The 26,459-nt window shown below is 39.9% G+C and overlaps 1 protein-coding gene across 1 annotated transcript; it reads left to right on the top strand.

The window, feature by feature from the left end:
- Positions 1-723: 723 nt before the first annotated feature.
- On the top strand, positions 724-25,699 carry LOC116387077 (uncharacterized protein C3orf67 homolog). Its single transcript, XM_031853851.1, has 8 exons — positions 724-844; positions 966-1,076; positions 2,501-2,823; positions 9,471-9,818; positions 10,697-10,951; positions 15,587-15,648; positions 23,981-24,075; positions 25,431-25,699. The coding sequence occupies exons 1-8, from the start codon at positions 724-726 to the stop codon at positions 25,547-25,549; spliced, it is 1,434 nt and encodes a 477-aa protein (XP_031709711.1). The 3' UTR covers positions 25,550-25,699.
- The last annotated feature ends 760 nt before the right edge of the window (positions 25,700-26,459 follow it).

Genomic DNA, 26,459 nt, shown 5'->3' with positions numbered 1-26,459 from the left:
ATAATGACTAATTAGGTGAAGGCAAATAATAGAACAGTCTGGCAAGCTCAGAAAATACATTACTTTACTGTTTTGTCAAATTACCAAATCACAATAACAATATAATATCAATATTTTGTCCCTGATGTAGTGATTTTAACACTTCATGTAGAGAACGTGAAGCTGGAAGACTTGCGAGTGAGTCTAGTTAGCCTTGACTTAGTACATCTAAATACCTAATGCTCTGGGGGATGGCGAAAAATCACTCAGTCTTTTGTTTTTCAGGCATGTGAATATAGTGTGCGTATAATGCATTTATTCAGAACAGGATATTGACTACATAACTTAAAGTGCACTCTCTGCTGTAAAAGTGCACACTAATCCTCTAATTACAGCTGTTCTTTATTATTATTCTTGTACATCGGTAAAAGCATTACAAATGAACCAACAAAACAAAAGCCCATCTCTGTCAAAGCATGTTCTCCCAAGCACCTAATAACATATTTTATAGTTGGTAATACAACGTCCTTTGAGCATGACTGAATGCAAAAACTGATGATTAAAATTCCTTAATTCAGCTGAACATAATGTATTCTCCCTGCACTGAATGAATGCAAGAAGCTCAGTTACTGAAATGCCTTCATTAATAGGGATTTTCACACTGCATAATCAGTTCACAGATATGCTTCTGGCAAACTATAATAACATTGTTGTTTGACTGTTTTGTGTTATAAAGCTTTTCTAATGTTGAAAGTACTGCATGCAGGGACACTTGGCACTATGCAGCCCCATCCCCCAAAGGACAAGCAGGGATCTAAGAAGCTACGTGTCTACAGTGCTGGAAGAGAGAGGCTAGTATCGTCAGGTAAGATGTGTGCACTGCATCAATATATTCTCTGTTTATGTTGGAATACAAAATATGGTTTGGTGAATGTGCCATGGTTAAATACGGTACGGTATTTCATTGTGCTTAAACGCCACTCCAGATGCTGTACCTGGTGGCCGAAGAAAGAGAAGTAAAACTCCTCCACCCAGTTGGCGAGAGAGCAAGCAACAACCTCTGACCTTAACAGAAAAGACAAATCACCTAACAGCAGGTGAGGTTAACATCTGCCGGAATAGACGGCGAGCATGACAGCAGGAAGACGTGTGCACTTTTAGACTGAGTGGTGGTTGGAAGAGTCTAACAAGACAGTGAGGGATGGAACAAAAGAGAATAATATGCATATTTGACTGTCTACTTTGCATGTTCTGATTTTACCAAGTAGGTCCTTTCTACTTGAGAAGAAAAAAAAATCCTACTTTATAAATTACATTTAAAATATTGCATGAATTTCAATGAGCCTCATTCTATGCTGCATACACCATCGCTTTTGTTCCCCTTTTTTAATTTTGCATAGCCCACGTCAAGGCCATTTTCAACATTTTTGTAGGAGTACCTTGTCCTGCTCCAGCTTATGAAATCCCACCAGCACCACCACCACCACAAACCCCCCCCCCCCCCCCCACACACACACACACACACACACACACACACAACACACACACAAACACACTAGCATTGTCCGCACAAAAAGAGTGCACATGCTCTGAAAGCTCACTTATCGACATTTCTCCTCAGCAATAAGCTTCTTTGCTGCAGCCGTACCAACAGAGAGAAAGTAGTTAGTTCATTAATGGTAATGTGGCACATTAAATAAAAGTCAGAGGGACATCTCCTGAGTCCAGTGTTTGCCACACAGTGGGCAATTAGAGAAAGTGATTGTACTGTTGAGAGGTTGAGATCTGCGCACTCATTCAGATAGAGGTGCCTCTCTCTCTGATCTCAGGCCTATCGTGGAGTGGAAGGATCCAGAGTGTCTTGCACGCACACATGAATGGATGCATCTTTCAATTAAGGGTTAAAAAGATTTTACCCACATATTCAGGAGCATATTGTTCGACATTGTAACACTACTGTAAGATTTTGTCTTCCATCTTAACAAAAGTTGAAAACCAAAAGATTAAAGCAGAATGACAGCACTATTTGCTTGGAAAATACATCAGTTAGAGTTTTAAGGATGTTGGACAGAGAGTGACAGCTGTGCAGTAAACTGCTGTTCTCACTACAGATTATGTTGTTTATATTGTCATTAAGGTATTAGCATAGCTGGGCTATTAACAAAACCTACAAAAAATGTCAGTGCGGGAGGAATTTATGCTCTCTTTTGGCAAGCAATAGAATTCATTACAATTTTGCATAGTGCTATTATGAATTTGTATGTGCATATATTCAAAAGAAATTAGAATGACATTAGTCAGGTGATGAAAAAAGGATGTATTACTCACTGTAATTAGATTCCTATCATTATTCTCTACACAGTATTTGTGGATAAGACCTTCACGTGCATTCTGAAAGACTTATTCATCTATTATACAATTTGCACACTCAAATCCTCTTTATTTTGCAAAATACTGTATGTTTCAAATAGAGAATTTACTCCCGTCTTGTTTTTGTTCTTTAATCTGTTTAAAATGTTAGATGTGTATAGCTGCACTCCTGCCAAGGACAGTACAGGAGCTGCTCCCACACCAGCAGAGTCTCTCTCCTGCTCGATCCGTCCAGGTTTTTCTAGTGACCTGCTGGACTGGACCAGCTGGGAGACTAATGAGGGTACCGAGCCCCAGCTCACTCTGCAAGGGGAGGTGTTCACTTTCTCATCCCAGCCACACTCACCCAAACGAGGGCAAGGCCAGGGCGACCAGGAGAAGACGGAGATGGGAGATGATCAGGTTCAGAACAAAAATGGGAGGCGGTATGAGGCCCAGCTCGAGGATGACTTTATCGGCAGTGAAAGTGATGAGGTACGTCTGCTCTCAGGGATAGACATGTGCATGCTGCACTTTAAATGTGCACACATTTGAAGTGCATCTCACAGTGTGTTACTCTGACACTAAAGACACTGACAGTGTAGATGTACACCAGATTTCCAAAATATAATTTGTCAAAATGTATTCAGATTTTTGTTATCTGATTTAATCTCAATTCATCAGAATAGATTCAGTTTATTATAATATCTGTCACAGTTAGATTGAATTCAGTTTAGTTTGATTAGTTGCAGTGTATTTGCCATCAGATCATTTATTGATGGCTCTGAGACTTACAATTAAGAATAGTAGTTTTCTTTATGCTGAGCAGGGGAATTAAGCTGTTCAACTATAAAGTATAACTATAAAGATGACTATCTTCAAAGAAATGCTAATTGCTTTTACTTATTTAAAACATTATAATAAGTCTGATAATTCAGACTTAAGAAGCTAATTTTGTTGCGCAGCTGATTAGTTTAATTTTAATACAATTTCTATGGCATTAAATGAATGTATTCTATACACCAAGTTAAAGACAAAATCCACCCTAAAACACAAAAACCTGAAGAAAAACAGATAAGAGTGTCTGTTGCATGCATGTGTCAAATCTGATGTTTGATGGTGCATTCTTTTAAACTCGTTGATGACATCAAGAGACCACATTCCTGTATGATGAGGATAAGGTAACAATGTGCAACTGATTCAGTATATTTCCACGAGTCAACAGGGGAAAATCTTCTCTAAAACATTTAGAGTAAATGTCAGGTTTTGGTATCAGTAACTCGGGGTTCTCTCAAGACTCACATTTCCCATTGACATTGTGTGCATGTGCAGATGTGCATGTAAAGAACTCACGCCAGGTAAGACCTGGTAAGAAAAGCAGTATATAACAGGTTCTGTTTGGCAAAAATGTGATTCTCTGTATGGTGACTTTTGTAAACTGTAGGTACTAAACCTACAGTTTCTTTGTCTTACAAAGAGTAAATGTTTACCTCTGTTGAACATGCACAACTTTTCAATTTTCCATCCTCTATTTTACATTACTTAGCCAAAAATACTGTGGTATTAGCTTATTATCAGCAGTGCGTCCTGGTACTAGATCCCAAAAAATGTTTTTTTAAATACACGTAGCTGCATTTGTCAAGGTAGGTAGAAATCGTACAACACACACACACACACACACACAGGTTATGAGACAGGTTATCTCGTTAAATGGGAAATGATCACATAGCCTTTTCAAACACAACCCGAATAATGATCCATCAAAAAACTTCTGAAAGAAGCCCACCCACCATAGGAAAGTATTGCCTGGGCTTTGATTAGTAGAATAGTATGTGCAGTGTGTGCTGTCTGAACCAGGACAATTCACTTTCCATTAATATTGCCTAGCTTATAGAGAGTCATTTTCTCCCTTCACCTTCGAATGTGAAAACCACAAATGCGACTTTTTAGAGAACGTCCATCGGCATTCTAGGAAAGTAACTGACAGCAACTGTGTTAAACAATTGAGGTTAAAAGAAAATGTATGCAGAAAAATGAAATAACAACCTTTCACAATAATAAACACTGAAAATGTGTCTGAGGGGGTTATTTAAAGGAGCATGTTTTCAAATTAACACATTAGAATCAGTTTCTGATATGAATCTTGATTAGAGGGGAAAGAAAGAAGTATGCTATATAATTCTGTGAAAGCAGAGTTAGCACGTTGACGTGATGATGACATAGTGCAGTGAAGTTTCTTGATTCGAAGATGCAAGAATCGAAACCCTTGGGTACTCCACGTGCCATTGCGATACATTCAGATTTATTATCACCCCCAGGCAGCAACATAGTAACATAGTCCATGCCCTCTGAGCCAAGATAAACCCACCCACGTTTCCAGTTGGTCAAGAAGTATTTTATGGTCAGTAAGAGTAACATTGTCAAGGGCTTTCCTAAGATCAAGCAGCGTACAAACTGATGTTTTACCTGAATTCATTCATATTCAGCACCTTTATGAGTGCAGTCTCAGGACTGTGATGTGCTCCAAAGCCAGACTGAAATCTGAACAAAAGGCCATTTATATAAAAAAAAATAGTTAATATGAATATCAACAACTTTCTACATATTTTTATTTTGTGAAGTGATGATTACATATGGATCTGTAATTATTTCATAGTAAATGATCAGGACCAGGTTGTCCTTTTTTTAGAAGCAACCGAAAATTTCCAAGCAACTGAAAACATTTTTGATAAATCGATGGCAGGATGATAAAACAACATGTGCTGACACATGCAGATGACATTCAGATTAACACTTAGAACGGATGACTTAAGACACTTCACTACATCCTCCAGACGCTGAGTATTGGTAGCATTGAATGCTGAAAAACTAGCCACATTGTTTCTGTGAGATTGCAGTCGTGGTTCTTGTTCCACGGTTTGACGTTCAATTTATGTTCAGTCTGACATTTTCAATTTTTTATTACTTACAAAAGATTCAAATTCATTACACCTATTGAGAAATAGGAAGTTGGGGGCCATTCGTTTTGAGGGTTTATTACATTTTTCAACAGCAGTAAATAAGGCAGAAGAATTGTTGATATTCTTGTGCTGTTAGAAATATCAACACCTGTGCGAATCAGTGTGTGCCCTTGGCTGTGTTGACCCTTTCACATGCTGCAACAGATCAAACATTTCAAACAGACTGACTGTCTTTGGGATTATCGAGGGTGAATGTTCATATTGATTCATCTGTTGAGATGTCAGAAAGCAGCTCAGTGAAGTTATCAACAATCCATCAAAACTTGGTCTGTAAATTATTAACAGTAGAATCACCTCATGATAACGGCTTGCACGGAAATGAGTCTTTAATTATTGGAGCAACACCAACATCTTTCCTGTCAGGTCGAGAAACCTTTATCAAGGTTTGGTGGGGCTGACTCAAAGAGAACTGGTGTGCTGCCACGGTTTCAGTTAAAAAACTAAAAACCAGGATATATGAAAAGTGTCAAAGCTGGCAGGGGCTTACAACCAATGGTGGAGGGGGACGCCGAGGGGCCTTAGGGGAAAGAAACTGAGGAAGGGAGAGGGAAGGGACAACAGGTAAGTTTGGTTCCAGCTGTGGCCAGTTCTTTTATTTGGTCAGTGAACTCCAGGAGGGGTTATGGCCAAAGAAACACATTATGAAAGATCAAAAATAAGATGAAACAGAATACGTAGAATGCATAAAATGCAAAAATCAGTCTTCTCTGTTCTTTTATGTGGTGGAGATTTCAATTTTTTAAGACGAAGACATTTGAAGAAAGTGAATCCTCACAGGTAGTAATTGGCATGTGTGGTAGAGACTCTTGATTCCGACATCCCTCATGTTTTAAATTTTGTTCAAGCAGGGTCTAAAATGTCTTTTCTTAAAGCTACGGTTGGTGATCTTAAGAAACTAGCAAGAGTACGCTAGATTTCTTTTAATTGCCCAACCGAAAAACCCAGCTCATTGTTTCCAACCCTTTTCCAATGAAGGTAGCTGGCAGCACTAGACCCAAAAGTTGCTAAATCTAATAAGAAAGTTTCCAAGTCAGCAACACTGGCAGCCCGTCTCTTCAGTGAGTGCACGGGCAGGTAGACAGGCAGGTAGCACATCCAATTATCACATTTGGGCTGTAATAAAAGATTAGACTGGCTTATTACAATCCTGCGACAGCCACAGTTATTTCATTTTTTCTGTCAGTTTGATTCATTGATTGCTGTCAGGATGTAATGAGAATTTCAGCAAAAATATAAAAAAATGATTCTGAAGAAGATTACAGCCCTACCTTGAAAGCTTTCCGGTGTGTTGTGTTATTTCTTGTCATTATCTTGAATCCTCTTGTCTCTTGTCCTTGGCAGACAGAGCCAAAGGGTGACGTAGGAACAGTTTTACTCCTGACTGACAGCACTCCTGTTTCGTAGTTGTCTTATTGGTGTTAGTCTGTTGTTGTCCAATGTCTAATCGCTGGATCTTAGTGCACTGCAATATTTTTTGTGAAAGCTTACTAACATCAGCTAATCTCCAGTCTTGGCAGACACTGTAGTTCAGTGTAGTGACACATCAAAAAGGCTTGTGAAAAACAAGGATATCGGCAAAATAATGTAAACAGAGCGGAGAGCAAGCAGCAAAGTGTCTGCTCTATGAGAAAGTTAGAAGTTATCATCTGAAGATATCTGAAAGAAGACAAAATGTCAAAACACTTATCTGTGTTAAATGTTGACTTACATAAAAAAAAGTATGTGTACTTAGAATAAGCTTGCACATGAGAAAAATAGATACAGGTACAGTATAAAGTGCAAGACATGCAACATAGGTTGTGAAACAGTTTTTTTAGCATATCACATAAGCTTTGCATTCCTAGTGTCACAGTTTGGCAAAAGGACAACAGGGGATGGACCCAAATCCAGACAGACAGGGGGAGCAGAAAGATGCTAAACAGTGATTTTCATAATGAAATGTCCAAAACAAAAGTTACAAGGCAGGTGAGTCCAAAAATTAGTAGCTGAGAATCCAACAGGCAAAACAACACTAAACAGGACCAGGTAAATTGGACATTTGCCGATATTAACATGTAACATAGCAGACAAACCAACAAGCAGCAGACGGAAGACGGGACTATAAATACACAAGAAACTAATATGACAACAAGACACAGGTGGGGAGACGTGAGTGCAGGCTGAAAGCTGATTGGTGGAAGAAACACTGGGCTGCAGAGACTAATGCAACACAGGTGATCTACAGAAAACCCCATAGACAGGAAGTTAAACTACCACAGGACACAAGGGAACCTAACCCTAACCCAGGGAACTTCAAAATAAAACAGGAAACAAACTAAGTCAAAACCAAGATCATGAGAGCGAGAAGCTTTAGTATGTTTAAGACACCATATTCTGACACCCTGACTATAGTAATTAATCCGAATGTGGTGAGCCATCGGACACAAGTTGGCCTGATTTTGATTTTCATTCATTTATGGCAGGTTGCTCATTTCTCAACTTGGAGCAATATCATCTTTCAAGGTGTTGCATCAGTTTCATGCAATTCTTTTAAGATAACATTTGTTCTTAAACATAGAGAAATATTAAAGGCAGAACAAAGCAATGAACCTGCAGAAACATTTTGAAATGTATGAAATAAAATAGACCAATTTATAATAATAATAATAATATCAGTTATTTTAATGCAATAAGAACTGAAAGAATGTACTATGCAGTAGTATAGCAACTGCTTTCATGACACTCAAATGCTATCCTAAACAGAGCAATGCTACATGCCCTCAAAACACAGGCTGGAACACACACACACACTGCAAACCCACATGCTCACAGCCACACCCATTAAAAGTCCTTTCAATAATATATGAAGCTCATTGTTTATTCACTTGCACTTATGAAAATGATAATGCTTTGAAAGAAAAGAGAAAACAAATAACATGTGGAGCAGGTGAGATAAAAACCTTAAAGTGCCAATGCCCTAAACCCCAAAAACTAAAGTCAGAGATGAAAGAAAATGCCTCAAAAGGAGACTGCAAAGTGAAGAAACAAAGAGAGTTTGCAGGTCTTAGGGAAGCTTCAAACAGTCCAAATCATGAGAAACAATGTCTATAATATGAACTTAAAAAGTGTAGGCGTGCTCGCTATTTGACTGTTGAGATGGTGCAGAATGATGGCATTAAAGGAACACTGTAATCTATGTTTTGAAATATCAAACATTCACTCCTTGTCTTCAGTGGTAGCTGTGGAAAGTTTGTAACTTTCAGCTTTGATTCAATAGTTCAAATGGATTCCAACTGTGACCCAGTTTCACAGCAAAAGACAATGTTTCAAAATGTCCACAGAAACTTTGATCAAGCATCGTCATGCTCTGTCCACACAGACTGCATGCTCAGTTTGGTCCAAAACAATCACATTTCCTCCAGTATGGCTTGTTGTCCAGCTTTCAATTGCCGCTAGTCCGTGTTGATGTATGCATCTACTACACTTCCCTTATTGTGGGTTTCTAAGTATCGTTTGGTGAACCTGTGTTGTCGGTGACAGAAGTGGCTTTTGCTGCAGGACTTTTTTGAAAAGTTTCGATGGGGAGTTTTTTTTGCTGTGAAACTGGGTCACAGTTAGAATCTATTGTTACTTTTGTGAATCCAGCTACTGTCCTCAGTAAATGAGCAAGTTACAAACTTTTCAGAATCACGTATCTTTCTGGGTTTGTAGGGGTGAGTGTTTGATATTCAAAACTCAGGCTTTCAGCGGAGTATTCCTTTAATGTTGAATAGCACCGTGTACTGTGTGTGTATTTGGAGTGTGTTATGTAACCTGATTGGTAGGCGACACATTGTGAACTATATCACTGAGTGGTAACTTTGGATCTGAAGGTGGGAGAGATTAGCAGACTTAAAGAGAGTGCCATTACCCTTTTTAAATGTGAGGTTAATTTAAAGCTAACCCACCAACCCCTGGTCAATCCCAATGACTGTTTGCCATCTCATTATCGTATTTCATTAAGCACACATCAATCTAAAGGGCAGAACGTTAAAGTTGTTCAGGTGACATTAGAAACAGTCTACAATGTATTCTTACAATCACCCCTTTTACAGTGTTTAAAATAATTTATAACGAATCAATTTGTCCCTGTGTTTCTTTCAGGATAAGAGCTACAACACGTTCAACCCTGTTACTCCCAGATCTTCCAGTCCAACTTTAGATCTGCAACTTGAAGTCCATCCTGAATCTCACAACATTAATCAAACAACACCAAAAGAGCTCAGTCCAGCTGCCACCGGTATGAAGTCTCCATCCAGTGTGAGAGCTGAACCAGCTCGGCTCGCCCCCACACGCTGCCGCTCACCCAGTGCGACACCCAGCAGACAGGAAGTCAAGTGTGGCCCACGTGAAGCAGAGGTGGTGAACCAGGTTGTGGATGAGAACAGCAGCGTATCGCTTTCAAGAAGATTCCTGCAAGAAGTCAAATTAAATGACTCCACACAGCACAAGGTACTGCTCGTATCTACAACAGCCCTCATCCAGAGCGCTATGGCTTTATACGTGTATTTTGTGCCAGAGAAACAGAGCCTCGGAAGACTTGTGAAAAAGTTTGTAATGCCGTGCTGAGAAGGATCAGACTATACAGTCTGTTACAAATTGAGGTTGGCCGCCGCTCCAGTTGAAAAGACCCAGGATCACAGTATAGTCAACTGGAGAGATCACAAGGCCTGAAGGGAGATCTGTCACTTGGCTGTTGCTTTCTGCATTTACACAACTCACTGCTGAGACATGTCCCAGCATTCTTCATCACGGCAAGCTCTTGACTGCTGATTCGTGCCAACTCCAGCAGGCGACATGCAGTGAGGGCTTTGACTGAAAGGTTGTCAGAGAAATATGACAAGGAGTTTGTTTCCCTCCCTGCAGCCCTGGTTTATTGACTGCCATTGATTCAATACCAGGGCCACACCAGGCATCCTTGCACAACTCAGGTTAACAAAGCCCTCTCTTAAAACAGCAGATCCACTGTTTAAGACATTAACTTAGAGGATCAAAACTAAGGCTGTCCAGCACTGCCTTGAGCTCTGTCTATGACTTCTGTCTGCTGTTTTGAGATTTGCTCGACTTTAACGAGAATCATAATCACAATATGTCTGTTTTTATATGGAAATATGCTGTTCTAATATGAATAAACACGGGATGGGACAGGAGTAATTCTTCTGGTATTGGGACGAGACAGGAATTCAATTATTTGACTCTGTGTTGGGATTGGGACAGGACAGGAGTGAAAATCCACTCCTGTTTCACCCTCTAGTGTGTATGTGTGACTGTGACTAAGTGCATTGTCATTGGAATTGCTTTCAAAAAAGTAATTTCTTTTTTTTCCACAGGTAATCATTTTAAAGGCAGAAGACACCAACACACTGAAGCCTGTTGACTCCAGCAATTACAACTTACACGTGCTTAGCAGTCTACGAATGCACGGGGATGATGATCACGAGCTTCGAATGCTGGCAAGTCTAAAAAGGGAGCAGGAAGAATATGAATGTAGAGCCTCAGGCCTCAGTGTATCCCAGATCCACCACTGCAATGTCAGCGTCAGCATGAGCAGTGACGACGCCTCTACCTGGACCCACATCTCCACGGTCTGTACTGTCATCTTCTGCTACTCTTGATCCTTCATTGTTGATTCTTCACTAACGAGCAACACTCACGTGCAGCTCATCTACTATTTACAGTCGTTAGTGCGTTGTCCTTCCCTCTATCTCCCGTCTGGAATAATTTTCTTGACCTGGGTTGATCCTCACCCTTGTTAATTTCCATTTCAAGGACTCGTGCCACAGTGAAGTGCTAATGCCCGTCTTTCTCCAAGCGTGTTTTCTGCATTACAAAAGATTATGGAGATAGAAGCACATTAAGTGGCCTCTTACAGCTTTAAAAAGCACACTGGCATAATATCCACGGTTCCCGCCTGTGACAAAAAAAATTATTTAGGTCATTTGACATGATCCCCAGACGTCTTTTTACAATTCAAAGATGGCATAGTTTGCGCTTTTCTATTGAAGGTCATTTAGATGTATGGGCCATTAGCATAAGCACATTGCACCCGTGAAGAGAGAACACTGCCCTGCCTGGCCCTAAAGGATATACTGTGGGATCCCCAGTGATACAGTCATTACAGATGCTGGCGTTATAGGCCTGTTACCATTTCTGTACTTGCAGGTATGCATTAACATACTGAGATTCAAGCAGAACACATTGAATAGTGGTATCACCGCAGGGATTATCATTCCACTGTTTTTTTTTTTTTCAGAGGACACAGTGATGTGGTGATTAATACGGACATATATCTTTAGACCGCACAGTTGGAACAGTTTTCCACGGGGACAGGATGAAATTTACATTTGACTTAATCAAACCCCGAAGTGATGTTTTCCGAATAAGCTGCAGTGCTTTACAAATTTTGAATACATATGGCAACAGCACCACCATCAGCATATTAAAAAAAGGCTTTGCCAATACAGAGAGAGAAGAAGAGACATAAAGAAAGACGTAAAAGTCAGTGAAAGAAAAAACAAAGAGGAGATGGTTTTGGGACCGAGGAAGAGAATAGTCACTGTCTGGAGCTGTGACTCGAGTGGTCTGTTGTTGCCATCTATACTGTTGCTGTCTCTGCTGCCAAAGCTACTGGACCATTAACTTCACCCCCAGGCAATTATATATAAGAGAAAGAGAGAGATTTGATACATATTCGCTAGCACATAACTGAGGTAAGAACTGTCAAGTCTTGTTTTTGTCTCAGACCATGATGTCAGATTACAGCCATGACAGATTTAGAAGAAAGAAAGCACTCAAAAAGTAACACTCCAACCAAAATCTTTTTGTATAGAATACTCAACCCCCCACGGCTTGAAAAGTGGCAGTTTCATCCTTCATTGTGAATTTGTGTCAGTCAAAATAAACCCCAGTGGGGATGTAGAATAGGTGTTGGGTTTTGACATGGAGGTGAACTATCAAATACATCTTGTGATAGGATGAAAGGTTTATTAAAATATTAAACTCTATCACTTGTGTTAATAACAGGGGGACTTTAACAATCCACTACTGACGAGAGCAGAGTGAAGGACCAGTTTCATTCTCAAGTGTTTTTTACTGAACTGAATAACAGAATATGCACTGAGGTAAATTAAAGTAAAGTACATTCTGTTAAAGAAGCTCTCGAAGCATTCCCCTCGTTTTATACATTCAGAACAACATAGTCAGTGTTGTGAAGAAGAGTTAAGGAATTGTACAGTGAAACAACTCTTTTCATAAATCAACACATGTCCTTTACGTTTCCTGCCACATCTAAATGAGTTATGTCCGGCAACACTCGAGTCTTCATTGGAACCCGCCGTGTAGCCTCGGGTGTGCCTAGATGTGCTTAGCTGTGGCTGAGCTATCTAAATCTCAAGCTGGCACACCCAGCACAGCCAAAAAAAGTACGAGTAGCAGAGCTTTCCATAAGTGCCGGCCAAACAGCCGACCACGCACTTAAAGTCCAGCCGGATACTTCATTATATCAAATTCTAATTAGAATGAAATAGCTTTAATTAACAGGTTGTGATTTGCTATGCATGTACATTTTACGATCACTACTTCCAAACAAGGCAGGACGAGAGTCCCCAAACACCGGGTCAGGACCCACAGCTGGGTCGTAGGAGATTTTATTAGGTTCGCCAAATAAATTAGCTAATTTCTTCCATCGTGTCTTATTTAACATTTATGTCTGCAGTACACCTTTGAGCCACATGAAGAAGCCTGAATGTTGGTATTGTTCTGATAATTTTATCCTTTTATAACATTGAATTTATGCGTGTTCAACATGTCTTCAGGGTCGGACAGAATTGCATTGATTGTACAGACGGGGGACATCCACAGGGAAGGTTTCAATAAATAATAAATAAGGCCTAATGATTCTTAATCACAAAACTTCTGATCAATCAGGAATAGGCATGGTTTCAAATTCAAACATTTATTTACAGACTGTGTGGGTTGCAATGCACAAGAAGTCTAATTCTCTTTTACAATAATTCACTACATGTTTACAATCAGGTAGGCAGACTCATTAACATATTCAGTAATTAAGTCAGTGTATATGATGAAATAGGGGTATTACAATGTGCCAGAGGCCAGTCAATTTTACCCATTATAGCCCACCTAAATTATTATTTCTGGCTAAGTGGTTTATTTAAACACTGGAATTGAGCCATGTTTCTGTGGAGATAAAACATCTGGTGTAGCTTCATTAAACAACACATGTACAAAGTCCAATTTGGGAAACAAGCTTCTTATGTTTAGCTAGGCTAAGTCCAATATATTCTAATATATTAGAATGGAACTGGTCCACCAGCAATAAACTGGAAACTGCCTTGATGAATAAGGCAGTAAGATGGATGTTAAAAAGATCTGATCTGGCACCAGCACTGTTTGGTTGAACGTCAATGCCAAACAGCTCTGAGCAGCTCAGAAATGCTGTGCGGCGTAGTTTTACAAACACATGTTTTGACCCAAAGCTTTCTGCTGAGATGACGTCTCCAAAACAGAGGGCAGGCAAAGCGCCATAAATGATTCACAGTTTACAGCCACGCTGATCAGAGATGAGCAGAGCTCTTTTATGTTTTCTGATTGTTGTAGCATCATTTGACCCAGCAGGATAACAGATGATGCTCAGGGGTGAATATGTTAGAAGGGGAGCGATAGTGCAGCTTGGGCACCAGGATAGCAAAGTGTTTGAGCATCAGTTAAGCAGACTAGTGAAACAACAGAGGTGCCAGCTACAAGAGCCAACTAAAAGTTGGGCTGTGTTGAGGACCAAGGCATAACCATACCTGGTGCACTATGCAGAGACCTTTTCACCAAGACCTATCCTTTGTTTTGACAGCAGATAGTGTTTTAGACAAGTCATCACGTTGACTCTGCAGCTACAGGCAGCAATGAATAAAGAGGTGATCAAAATATGTTATGTACTTCTGTTTCGCAGCAGATGTGCATCCAATTCTTTTGGACTCAAGCCTTCCCTTTGATTCTGTAGTTCATGTTTAAATGACATTTGAGGCACTGGGTTTCATATTACAGATAGAGTACAGAAATGGTTTAGCTCCTACCTGCCCAAAATAATTTCCTCCATCACGAGACAGATAACTAATCATCCTCAGTACATATTACTTGCAGAATTCTACAGGGTGCAATTTAAGGTCTCGTCTTATTTTTAGAAGAGGATTGCATAAAGAAGGCACTGGAGCACACAGATAGCTCAACATTTACTTAAGCAGTGCAAGGACCACGGCTTCGGCATGGCTGCTTCTTCATCAACGCCATGTAGCGTAATAGCCTTTAAACGGGCACTAGATTTAAATAGCCTCCTGAGGCTATAATATGGTCTTTAGCTTTGGCAAGATGGAGAGGGTAATGCACTTGTGTTTCATACAGCTGAATATTACTATATATTGAATGTGAAAGCATTCTTATCTTCTGCCTCAGTTAAAGGTCTCTTATACGCACACTTTTCAAAGAATGTAGCTTTTAAAAGGCCCCTATCCACAATACAACCTAGCTCCAGTCCTTCGTCACCCTTTAATATTTACAACATACATTTCTGAAGACTTCATAGGATCTCTCATGATCTTGGTTTGTTCACCCTTCATTGTTCACCCATGTTTTCTGCATCTTGTTGCACTCTCCATTTTTCTTGTGTTTTTCTCTTGTTGTTTGCCAGAAGGTCAGTGCTATTTCACACTTGCCAGTTAATATGGCACACAACATAGAGGAGGGCTTTTTTTGATCGTGACCTGAACTGACTGCATATGGATTTCCATAAACTGTAGAAACTTTAGGATTCATTTGTGGTTGAACTAACGACATCGGGAAAATATTCCTTGTCTTGCTTGTGCTCTGTTGGTTAACTGAGTTGATTAACTGCGATCTCTCTACAAAACGTGTTGATCCCTGTTACAGTTTATATGTCAACATGCACAATTTCTGTTGAGAGACAACGATCATTTATCAAGCAACCAAGGTGGTGGTAAACGTGAGCCTTCATTACTGGCCTACATTAAATGAAATAGGTGGTTCTGAAGTGCTGTGAGTGTATATTTTATTCTTTGTTGTTGCCCCAATAGATTATTCAGTGGTCTTTAAAACTTAATGGAGATAACTGAATATTGCTAATACTTGAGTTTTGAGTATTTGGTGACATGTTTAACACAACCTTTGACTTTTTCTTTATATTGCTGATCAAGCCAGCTAATCAGGGTCACCACTACCAGAAGGAAATGAACCCCCTCCTGCAATCAAACCCCAGGTAAGAAAGCATGTGTCACACACATTTATAGCATAAATACTTTATTTTATAATAAAATGTACACTACTCGACAAGATTGACACAGTCTGAGAATAGAAACAAAACTCTTGTTTAGTGATACCACACATTTATAGATGCTACTTGTATGTTGTGCATGAAGGTCAGGCTATGGATAGAGTCGTTCTCTTTAAAAAGAACAACATGCCGTCTCCTCAAACTTCTTGGTCAGTAGAAGTGATAATACTTGAGAAAAGTGCAAGCCACACTGATGTTTTTCATGTAATGTCTGACAGAAAATGGCCTTATGTAGCCTTCTTTTTCTATTTAGCAGCATGTACATGAAACTCACCCTGAAATTCATAATCAGATGGTACCTGCAGTGACTGCCGAATTAAGGCTAAATGTCAACTGTCAGATAGATATGCAAATTGGGGCTTTTCTCGCTCACAGATGAGTCTGAATAAATTGAGTGTATGCCAGGTACTGTAGTTTTCTTCTCCCTTAACGGCTATTGTCATCTTCACAAGTGCAGAATATTGGGTGTGAAGGTTGGAAGCAATTAAGACATTATTGTTATTACTATTATCATTCATACCCGTTATACTTTTAGAAAAACATGCATTCAAAAGACTGGAACACATTTTCATACTTTGTCATGCATTTTCATTGTCTGATATCCAACGGAATTGTCAACGTGTTACACTCCATTTCATTCTTCAGTCGAACATTGCCTCCACTCCACTCATACCAACGTATCCGCCTGAATCTAATGGGATCTTAAGGTGACGCTGATGCATAGCAATACCAACGTTTTAAAGGGATAGTTCGGGTCTTTTGAAAAGGGGTCCTATGATGTACTTATCCATACTATATTACCTTCAGTACATGGCGGTTGGAGCAAAGCAATGTACAGCTTTGGAAGGGGACAGCTGCAAAATGTATTTTAGCTTCCTTAAAGAAAGGCTCACCTAAAAGAATCAATATCCGTTCAAGTGTACGGTATGTTTAGGGGGAAATTAACTAAAAGTGAAACTTATCGAAGCTCTCTTCAAAGCCAGTAGCCTTCATTAACAAACACAGTATAGACACGTTTTACTTTCAGTTCAGTTCCCCATCGGAAAATATTCTAAATATAGGGTACACTTAAACTGATATAGATTTTTTTTAGGTGGGTCTTTGTCATAGGTTGTTAAAATAGGTGTCAACTTACAGTTCTGCCGAGTGAAGCCAATGCGCACGTGTCTTAAACCTTGCATTCTTTCTACTGGCCAGCAGGGGGCGACTCCTCTGGTTGCAAAAAGAAGTCTGACTGTGTTCTATGAGAGTCTACGAGATACTTCTCACTTGATTTATTACCTCAGTAAACATTGTAAACATGATTTTATGGCCTCAATCGCTAGTTTCAAGTCTAAACGGTGTAAACAGCTGCAAAGATCAACATGCGAGAGTATCTGTAGCATCTAAATGAGGTTAGACATTTTCACACTTCTTCAAGCATTTTGCAAATATACCACATCTTTCATACGTTATGGCTGTTATTCAACTTTTAAAGCCACCGATTCAGTTAACCATCCGCTTTTCAACAAACCACAACATATTCAACATCTTTCATTCGTCAGAATTGCCCTCCAGTTACTCACTTATTGTTTTGCGTGTTATATTCATCACTGGCAACTCTTTATGAAACTTTTTATCTTCTAGATAATTCATGCAAGAGTTGGACTCACCTTAAGCACTGCCTTTCAGCAGTCATACAAGAAGAAATCCATCATTGATGAAGCAATGGCCAACTTCTGCAAGGCAGGAGCCTTGTAGTTCATAATGCAAAGCAACCACGAGACATGTTCCACCTGGTTTTACCAGCCTGCAGGTTAAAGCCAGAGTACAGTTACAGTTCTAACCTCAAAAAGAAAACGTATTGATGAATGGGCTTGTATTACTGGAGGAGGCAGCATAATTTACAACTTGATGTTTTTTGGGAGAGTGCATCCAATATCAACTACAGGTACAGAATACATCGTGTAGCTCAGAAAGTTGAAGAAGTGAAATGAGAGAAAGTGGGTACGTCAAAAAGGCAAATTACAACACTTAATCTGACAATATGCTCTGTCGTGTGTTGAACATTACAGATGGCTGTAATGTAGCAGTGAAAGATTATCTGGTAGTGGTATTTCTTTTCTTTAAATTAAGGTAAATGGACTTCTTAATTTTCAAGACAAGATTAAATATAGTTCTGAAAAGTGAACCTTAATTGACATTTCAGTCAGTCAGTTTTTTGTTATATTCCTGCAAGGAAAAATAGCTTAGAGTTTAGGCTCCAATAGTCAAATACCTCTTGGAGGCAGGTTTAATATGTTGAGGACAAGATAGAAGACATTTTTCATTTCTGTCATTGATAATACAATGTCACACATTACCATTTGGACAGTATCTACACGCTTACAAGCACTGCATATCCATCTCAAGACCCGACCATGTAAGCATTTGGATGGATCCAGATCCCTCGTTTGCCCTCAAAGGGTTCTGGAGACCCTGCATCACCCCACTGAGCCCCGTCTCTGCACATCTCCATCTCTATGTTGGTGTACACGACCATGCGGCATGTTACAAGAGAAGACAAAGGGATTGCATCACAGGTCCGCTACTCAAATTATGCAACCACCTCTTCTCTAACACTTTTGATTTATTGATGAAAAGCGAGGTAGCCTGTTGTGAACAAGTGTAGACTCCCATATATTTAGATATTTTCATATTTCAATTCTAACATGTTTTGGGGCTCTTTAAATATTCAGTGAGGTTATGCTGTTTGATTGAACGTCCACTGAAATGAATATTACCATTGACAGCTCAAACATGCTCCCCGACTTGTCTCATACAGAACTACAGCATCCGCAGCTGTACTTCTGAAATTAGACTCTGAAGCAAGCCTTGGTTTACAGATCAGAAGACCAGCTGCACAGGATTTGTCATTGTTTTCGCTCCTTTTCTTTTAGGCATTGCATTCTGAGACACCCTTACAGGGAATTCTATCATGTTATTATTTGAGCATCATTGCAAGGCTTCCTCGCTTTTGAGATCTACAGTTTCCTTGACAGCCTAAATGCTCCTATTGCTGCGCTTAATGTTGCCAGGGCTTTTCTAGCATTTTTAACATGTTTCTTTGCATGTGATGCACTTTGGCTGGTATACCATATGGAAAACCAAAAATCAGGCTGTCACAGATACCTTGAATAGCAAATTAATTCAATTGAATTTATTTTGTATAGTCCAAAATCACAAATAACAAATTTGCCGCAAAGGGTTTACAGTCTGTGCACATACGGCATCCTCTGTACCGGGACCTTCACATCGGAACAGGAAATACTCACCCAAAGAAAACACTTTCACGGGGAAAAGAAAGAGGAAGAAACCTTAGAGAGAGCAACAGCGGAGGGATCCTCTCCCAGGATGGATAGAAGTGCAATAGATGTCATGTGTACAGAATGAACAGCATAACAGAGTTATGATACATTCAATACGTATGACATCAATTATTCATATAATGAGAGTAGTAAGCAGAATAATGATGGAAATAAATGAATATAATAGAATAAATATATCTGATAATATGGAATTGCAGTAGTCTAGAAGTAACAAATGCATTAAAGGGCAAATCCTGATCAAAGGTAACTCTGAGATTTTTTACGGTGCTGCTGGATGCCAGGGCGATGCCATCTAGAGAAACTATATCATTAGATAACTGATTTTTTATTAGTTGGTCTTGGCCTAATAGAATAACTTCAGTTTTGTCAGGAAGTTGCACTTCATCCAGGTTTTTATGTCCTTTAGGGATGGGTATTCAATTAAAATTCAACGAGGTCCATTTAGAGAGAATTTCCTCATGCAAAGGTCCGGAACATCCCAGTAATGTCTAACTTGCGCTATGATTTAGTCCCATATATATATTGTAGCCTAGTAGCTGTATTAACGTCTGTATTTAGTCAACAACTAACTCAATTGAATCTCAACAATATTTATTGTCAGTTTTCAAATTGAACTGGATGAATTATAAATAATACATCATCTAATAATAAATCAATGTTCTTCTCTCTCGTTTCAATTAAAATAACGGATGCATTTAAGAGTAAGATTAAATAACAGGAAGCTTTTGAAAAATGTGTCTTAAAATAAAGTACTTGATTTTATTTCACTCAATTTCCCTGCAGCATTAAATTCAGTTAATTCAGGGTGAAGTGATGTCAACCAAGAAAAGCATGATATTATATTTTTCTCATCCTCTAAAAAGAGATTTTTTTTGTGTAGTTATTAAAACCTTGTTTCAGCTCTATTCCTCTCTTAACATCATTGTTGGGCAGTGAATTCATGTTTTAGGATTCTGATCATATTGGGTTTATTTTCTGTGGCTTAATTTCGGATGTAAGTGGGTACGTTTGCTCAAAAGATTTGTGCTTTGTCTCATTGCCACTTCAACTAATAATAACAATACTTTTTTTGTATAGTGCCTTAAAAGGTACTCAAAGGCACTTTACCTGGTAAAAGCAATTACAACATGAACAAAAGAGATGACATAACAGAAAGGAACATCACAAAAACATACATAACCTTCAGAGGTTAAAAGCAGATTTAATAGATGAGTTTTGAGTGCAGTTTTGAAAGTGGCGAGTGACGGAGAATGCCTGAGGTGCTGGGGGAGAGAGTTCCAGAGGGAGGGGGCAGCAATAGAGAAGGCTCTGTCCCCCCAAGTGTGATGCTTGGATAGAGTAGGGGGGGTAAGGAGATTGGCCTCAGCGGATCTGAGGTGGGAGCACGTCGGTGCACGAGGTCCGAAAGGTATGAAGGGGCGAGGTTGTGAAGAGCTTTGTATGTAACGAGGAGAATCTTGAACTGGATTCTTTGCTGTATGGGGAGCCAGTGGAGGTTTTGAAGGACTGGGGTGATGTGGTCTCTGGTGCAGGAGTGGGAGAGCAGACGGGCAGCTGAGTTCTGGATGTATTGTAGTTTGTTGATGATTTTGGTGGATGCGCCGTACAGGATGCTGTTGCAGCAGTAGTTGCTAATATCACTTTTATTATTACTCACATTACTATCTTATATTACCGATACCATTAATGCACATGACTGACTTTGCTTCTTCACCAGAGCCTTTGTGCTTTCTCACCTCGCAGGTTCCCGTGGATCCTGGTTATACCTGGACCCTGGTCTTGCCTCCTGCCGTGGTTCTGTCATATACATTGAATGTGTTGTAACTTTGTTATGCTGTTCATTCTGTACACATGACATCACTTCTGTCCATCCTGGGAGAGGGATCCCTCTTCTATTGCTCTCCCACAGGTCTCTCACTCTTTTCTCCACGTTAAAGGTTTTTTTTGGGGGAGTTTTTCCTGTTCCGATGTGTACAGATTGTAAAGCCCTCTGAGACAAATTTGTAATTTGTGATTTTGGGCTATACAAAAATGAATTGAATTGAATTGAATAGTCCAGTCGTGAGGTGATGAAGGCGTGGATGAGTGTTTCAGCGGATGGGGAGGAGAGGGAGGGGCGGAGATGGGTGACGGGTGATGTTTTTGAGATGAAATAAGGCCGTTTTTGTGATTGATGTGGCGTTCAAAGGAGAGGGTTTAATCATAAAATTATACCAAGATTATGGATATGTGTGGAAGTGGGAACAGTGGTGCCATCGATGCAGAGGGAGAAGTTATGGTGGAATTTGTTTCGTGATTTGGGGCCGATGATGAGGAATTCAGATTTGTCGCTGTTGAGTTTGAGAAAGTGGGCTTGCATCCAGGTTTTTATATCTGTGAGGCAGTTGGTGACGGTGGAGTGGATGGTGGGGGTGATGGATTTGGTGGAGATGTAGAGCAGGGTGTCGGTCAGCATAGCAGTGGAAATGGAGACCATGGTGGTGTATGATGTTGCCAAAGGGGAGCAGGTAGAGGATGAAGAGGAGGGGACCGAGTACTGAACCTTGGGGGACACCTTGAGAGACTGGGGCTGTGTCAGACTTGAATTTGTTGATACTAATGAACTGTTCACGGTCGGAGAGGGCTGTGTCAGTAATGTGGAGGGAGGACCCGAGACGGGAGTAGAGGATGGAGTGGTTGATGGTGTCAAAGGCTGTACTGAGGTTGAGTAGTATTAATAATCGCCATGGTCTCTGACCATATGAGACATACTGGTTTTAAACTGCCCGTGGGAAGAATTAACATTTAAAAGTCTGTCCATTCTTGGTTAAAGACTTTGGTCTCGCTGACCACTTTTTTCTTTTTGGAGAACACCACGTGAAATAACTTCTCCGACTCGCCTACTATTGTCCGACTACTCGGTCTGTCGCTCGTCTCTCCTGTGTGTTTTAATCTCACTCGAGTCGGGAAGTCTATTATAATATGAATATTTGATTGGCTGAGTAGCATCACGTGAGATGATTTACGACGCATGTCATTTTCACCAGTCTGTGCTATGATGCATCTAAATCCTGACTGAAAATTCTCAAATAAACTATTGTTATGTATAAAGTCACACAACTGATTTGCGACTGCTTTCTCGATGATCTTAGAGAGGACGGGAAGGTTAAAGATAGGTCTATATTTGGCCAACACCTCTGGATCAAGAGATGGTTTCTTAAGAAGAGGATTTGAAGGACTGTGGTTCATGGCCTGTTCGTAAAGACAGATTGATCATATTTAGTAAAGAGGTGCTAACTAAAGTTAAAACTTCTGTAAGCAGCCTTAAAAGAAAAAACAATTGTGAAATGCAGACAAAACAGAGTTGCCTTGGCAATGTTTCACAGGGAGATATTTTGAAAGCTTGATTTCAATGGACTTCTTTACCGTGCAAAATCAGTGTTCTCACTCAAATGAAATCAAACTAATTAATTTATTATATCACTGGTTCTTCCATATCTGATTAATAATAACTTAAGAATTGAATCACTCTCTCCAAGTTCCTTTTAACATTTGAAGTTCAATTTTCAGCTCTGCAGAAGCCTTTGTCGTTGAAAATTGCTTTCATTAACATTTGTACTCTGTCCCTGCCTATCACACAGTCAAAAGGGTGTTCAAGTAGAGTCGATGCCTTTGTTAAAAAGAAAAATCAGAGCCTCAGAAAAGATAATGTACTTGGTAATTTTAAAGGCATTTATTTAAAAATATAGAAATCTCTTATTCTGGCTTAACTGCACGGAGAGATGAGATATAAATTGACCGGCATGGCTGTGTTAATCCTTGCATTTCTTTATGATTTTCACCAGGAATAATTTAATCCATGGTGCTTAAACATGTCGGGGCTTATTCAATTGAAAGCCTTGAATTTTACCTTTTTACTTTTTCATACAGTTGTTACAGTGTCGTTTCTTTGACATACTATAAAACAGGTCTCTGAAGTAGCGCTGTCAGCTTTGTTTTTTTACTTCACTGGTGCATTTAGTTGCAGATATCACTAAAGGTCCATACACCCACATTATTATGGTGTTTACTGAAATAATGACAAGGGGGATTCATTGGTACCCAGCCAACATCCTATTAAGTCTTTTAACACTAAAGTTAATCAGAGAAGATAATAAAAATGTAAATCTTTTGAATGAAGCCTGCTGAAAGTACTAGCATGTCACAATTTGAGTCTAGTCAACATACTATAATGTGGTTAGTGAATGTACTTTCTTTTCAGAGGGAGTGTCATTATCAATCATTGATAATGAATGTTTGAATTGTCTGCTGTCAGCTAAATGTTGTACAGAAGAAGATTATAGTACCTCATTAAATATGTTGTGATGTGCACTTATGAGACGGTATCTCCAGAGGCGAAAGATGTTAATGTATAATTGCATAACTGACTATTATGAATTCAGCTTAAGTGAATCTTGCAGTGCTTCCAAGTAATAATTCATCCTGTGGCATATTTTTGTCTCCCTCTAATCTGTTGCTCCGTACTAAAAGAGTAGTGTTGCACTTCACTGGAAAATGATTGATGTATAGTTGTAGCCTGTGTAGCTCTCTGTCGGGGAAGATCAACTCATTTAGAGAGAAAGGAAGTCCTGCTCCCTCAGATACAGGCAAGGTTAAGACATCTACTCTGGGCCGGAATGTGGACACTTGGAAGTCACAGCTTGAGTCAGAATCTAATAAATTATCTCTTAGGTAAAACTGTGAGGCTAAGTGCACGCAGGAGAAGTGGCTCAAGGACAGTGGAGGCTTAGATGGGCTTGTGAGAGCACACGATGATGAGACGTCAGTTAAAATGTCACATGGAGGCAATTTGAGGGGCGACGGTACAGTAGGATGGTGTGTGTAATGGCATGTGTTGTCATGACTGTGCTTTTATGGTCTTTTCCCTATAGGGAGTGGATGGACGTGCTTAGCCCTCCCATTATGCCTCCAAGCCAGCGGAGAAGGTCAGGCAACACTTGGAACAATTTAGAAGATCTAATCGGAGGTACAGTAACTTCAATTTTGGTCCTTTTGCCCCCAGACATCCTATTATGTAATTTACACTCAGGCAAACAACACAATGCCTTAACATTAACCACACTAATTGCGCAAATGCAAAGAACTAATGGAAACATTCACCGATGTCAAAGCTTCCACCCAAAGACTGCACTCAATATGGTGGGAAAGCATGTGAAACTGTCTAATTAAGGGTAAAGAGCCATATGAGTGGAGCTCTCTGTCACGGGAGTTCACGGTTAGGACCCAATAGCAAGACCACAGGAGACAGAAGTTGGTATAAACAGGTTTTATTTAGCCTGAATAAAGATGACAGGAAGGTGTGGAGCCCGTGGTCCGACACCAGAGAGTAGGCAGATCGACGGTGTGAGTCCCGTGGCTCGACACCGGAGGGCTGGTAGCTTGACGGCAGTGTGTAGTCCGTTAACACCACGGAGGGCAGAGCAGCGGTGTGTAGTCCGTTAACACCACAGAGGGCACGGGGGATTCCCGGACCGACGGACACTGGAGGCAGGCGCTTGAGGCCGAAGATGCAACAGGGTTGAAGCGGGTGAAAGACAGTACGACTTGACAACCCCAGAGTTTATATATTGCCAGGGGAATCGTTAGTGGGACCCGAGTCTGGTGTGTCAGCCTGCAGGAGGTGATTAGCTGAAGTAGCTGCAGCTGTGTGGCCATGGGAGGCATCTGGTCTGACAGGGATCCTGACACTCTGTCCTCCATATAACTCCATAGGTCAAAAGAGACAGGCTCATTACAGGTCTGTACCCCCAAGACACATCGACAAGGTTAATTGACGAAACCTTTTCAGTTTACAACATAATTTTTAAACCTCCTACACAATGTGTCTTATAATTCGTTTTCATTATCGTCGCCGAAGTTTCTGATAAGATAAAAGGTTCCTCTTGGAGCATTCCATAACCTTTTTAGCATTTAACTGCCTGTCAATTTAACGGCTAAATTCTCTCACTTCAAAGTAGTGGGGATTACAGAGAATCTCTTCACAGCTTGATAATGTGGTACAGGGACTGGGTGTCTTGGGTCTTGATTGATGAGAGAAAGAATGGCAGTGACAGAAAACTTTAAAATCCACCTGAGTCTGAAGGTCACCTCACCATCCACGCTTGTCATTTCATTTCATTCCAGCAACAGCTGATAGAGGAGGCCCTTACTCATATCTGGCATAGCTATGCTACTATACATAGAAAACACAATATACATTTTACATTTTTTTTATCTGTTTGAATTGAATTAATGCAATGTTAATCCAATTCACCGTTATCTATGATTGTTTTGAACAATTACTATCAAGTGTTGCAGAGTGATCGTCTTGCTTTGTTGTAGGACGGGACGAGTCTGTGGATGAAGAGGAGAAGGAGGATGAGTATTTGAATCTGCTCTATGATCCCTGCCTGAACTGCTATTTCGATCCAAAGACGGGGAAGTACTATGAACTAGCTTGACTCAAAGCTCGAGAGAATCTAAATTAATAAATCAGAAGTTACTGACAGTGGATGAATGGTATCATCCCTTTTATGAATACACTATTCATAGAAATATTGTGTGTCTCCATAAATAGTCATGTTGGTGGGTAAGGGAGAGGGACTCAATAAATCAGACACTTTTTTTTTTTTTCAAAAAAATGGAGTAGTTGCCCTTTCAGCAGCACATCTGATGGTAGAAAGAGTCTTTTCGGAAGTCTTGGCTAGCAGATTAACATGTAAGCCTTTTGAATGAACTTCCTGGAGTTTCTTTTTACAAAGAGGATTTCTGACATTTAAGTTTTGCTTGAATTAGTATAACAGTATAGGTCATTTTGTTCTTTATTTATCATAATTTGTTTAAAGAGAAGTAATTGAAAATATGTTGATTTTTGGATATGTTGATTGAAATAAATATGAATTGAAGTGACCATGTTGTTGGTTTCTTGTGTGCAGTTTCCTGAAAGTGTCCTGGTAAGGCTAGTTGAACAGAGCTGTACATGGTCTGTTTCAATGTCCTAACAAGCTAAAATTATGAAAGAAGACAATTGATTTTGAATGTATTCATGAATCAAATGTTGAAGTCCCCACAGTTAAAATGATCCCTTGTTGTAACATGTGAACCTGTACTCGATGTTTTTTATGTAACCGACAGTAACACCAGACGGGGGGTTCTTTTCATCAGTCCTGCCAAAGCACTGATTACACCTGATGAGCGGCGGATACCAGATTGATTCATCATTCTCAGCCAGAGATGAATTGTTCCTCCACAGTGGCAGGAGTATAATGAAATGAGAGGAAAACCCACATTCATTTATCAAATTGTGATTCCCTGTAGTTTTAATCAAACAATAATCCCAACTGGATGAATGGCTGACCATTCAGTTGGCCC

Source organism: Anarrhichthys ocellatus, unplaced genomic scaffold, assembly GCF_004355925.1.
Source record: "Anarrhichthys ocellatus isolate YVR2014 unplaced genomic scaffold, GSC_Weel_1.0 scaffold1, whole genome shotgun sequence".
Classification (NCBI taxonomy): domain Eukaryota; kingdom Metazoa; phylum Chordata; class Actinopteri; order Perciformes; family Anarhichadidae; genus Anarrhichthys; species Anarrhichthys ocellatus.
Note: the sequence above shows the minus strand (reverse complement) of the source record. Positions and strands in the feature narration are given on the sequence as shown.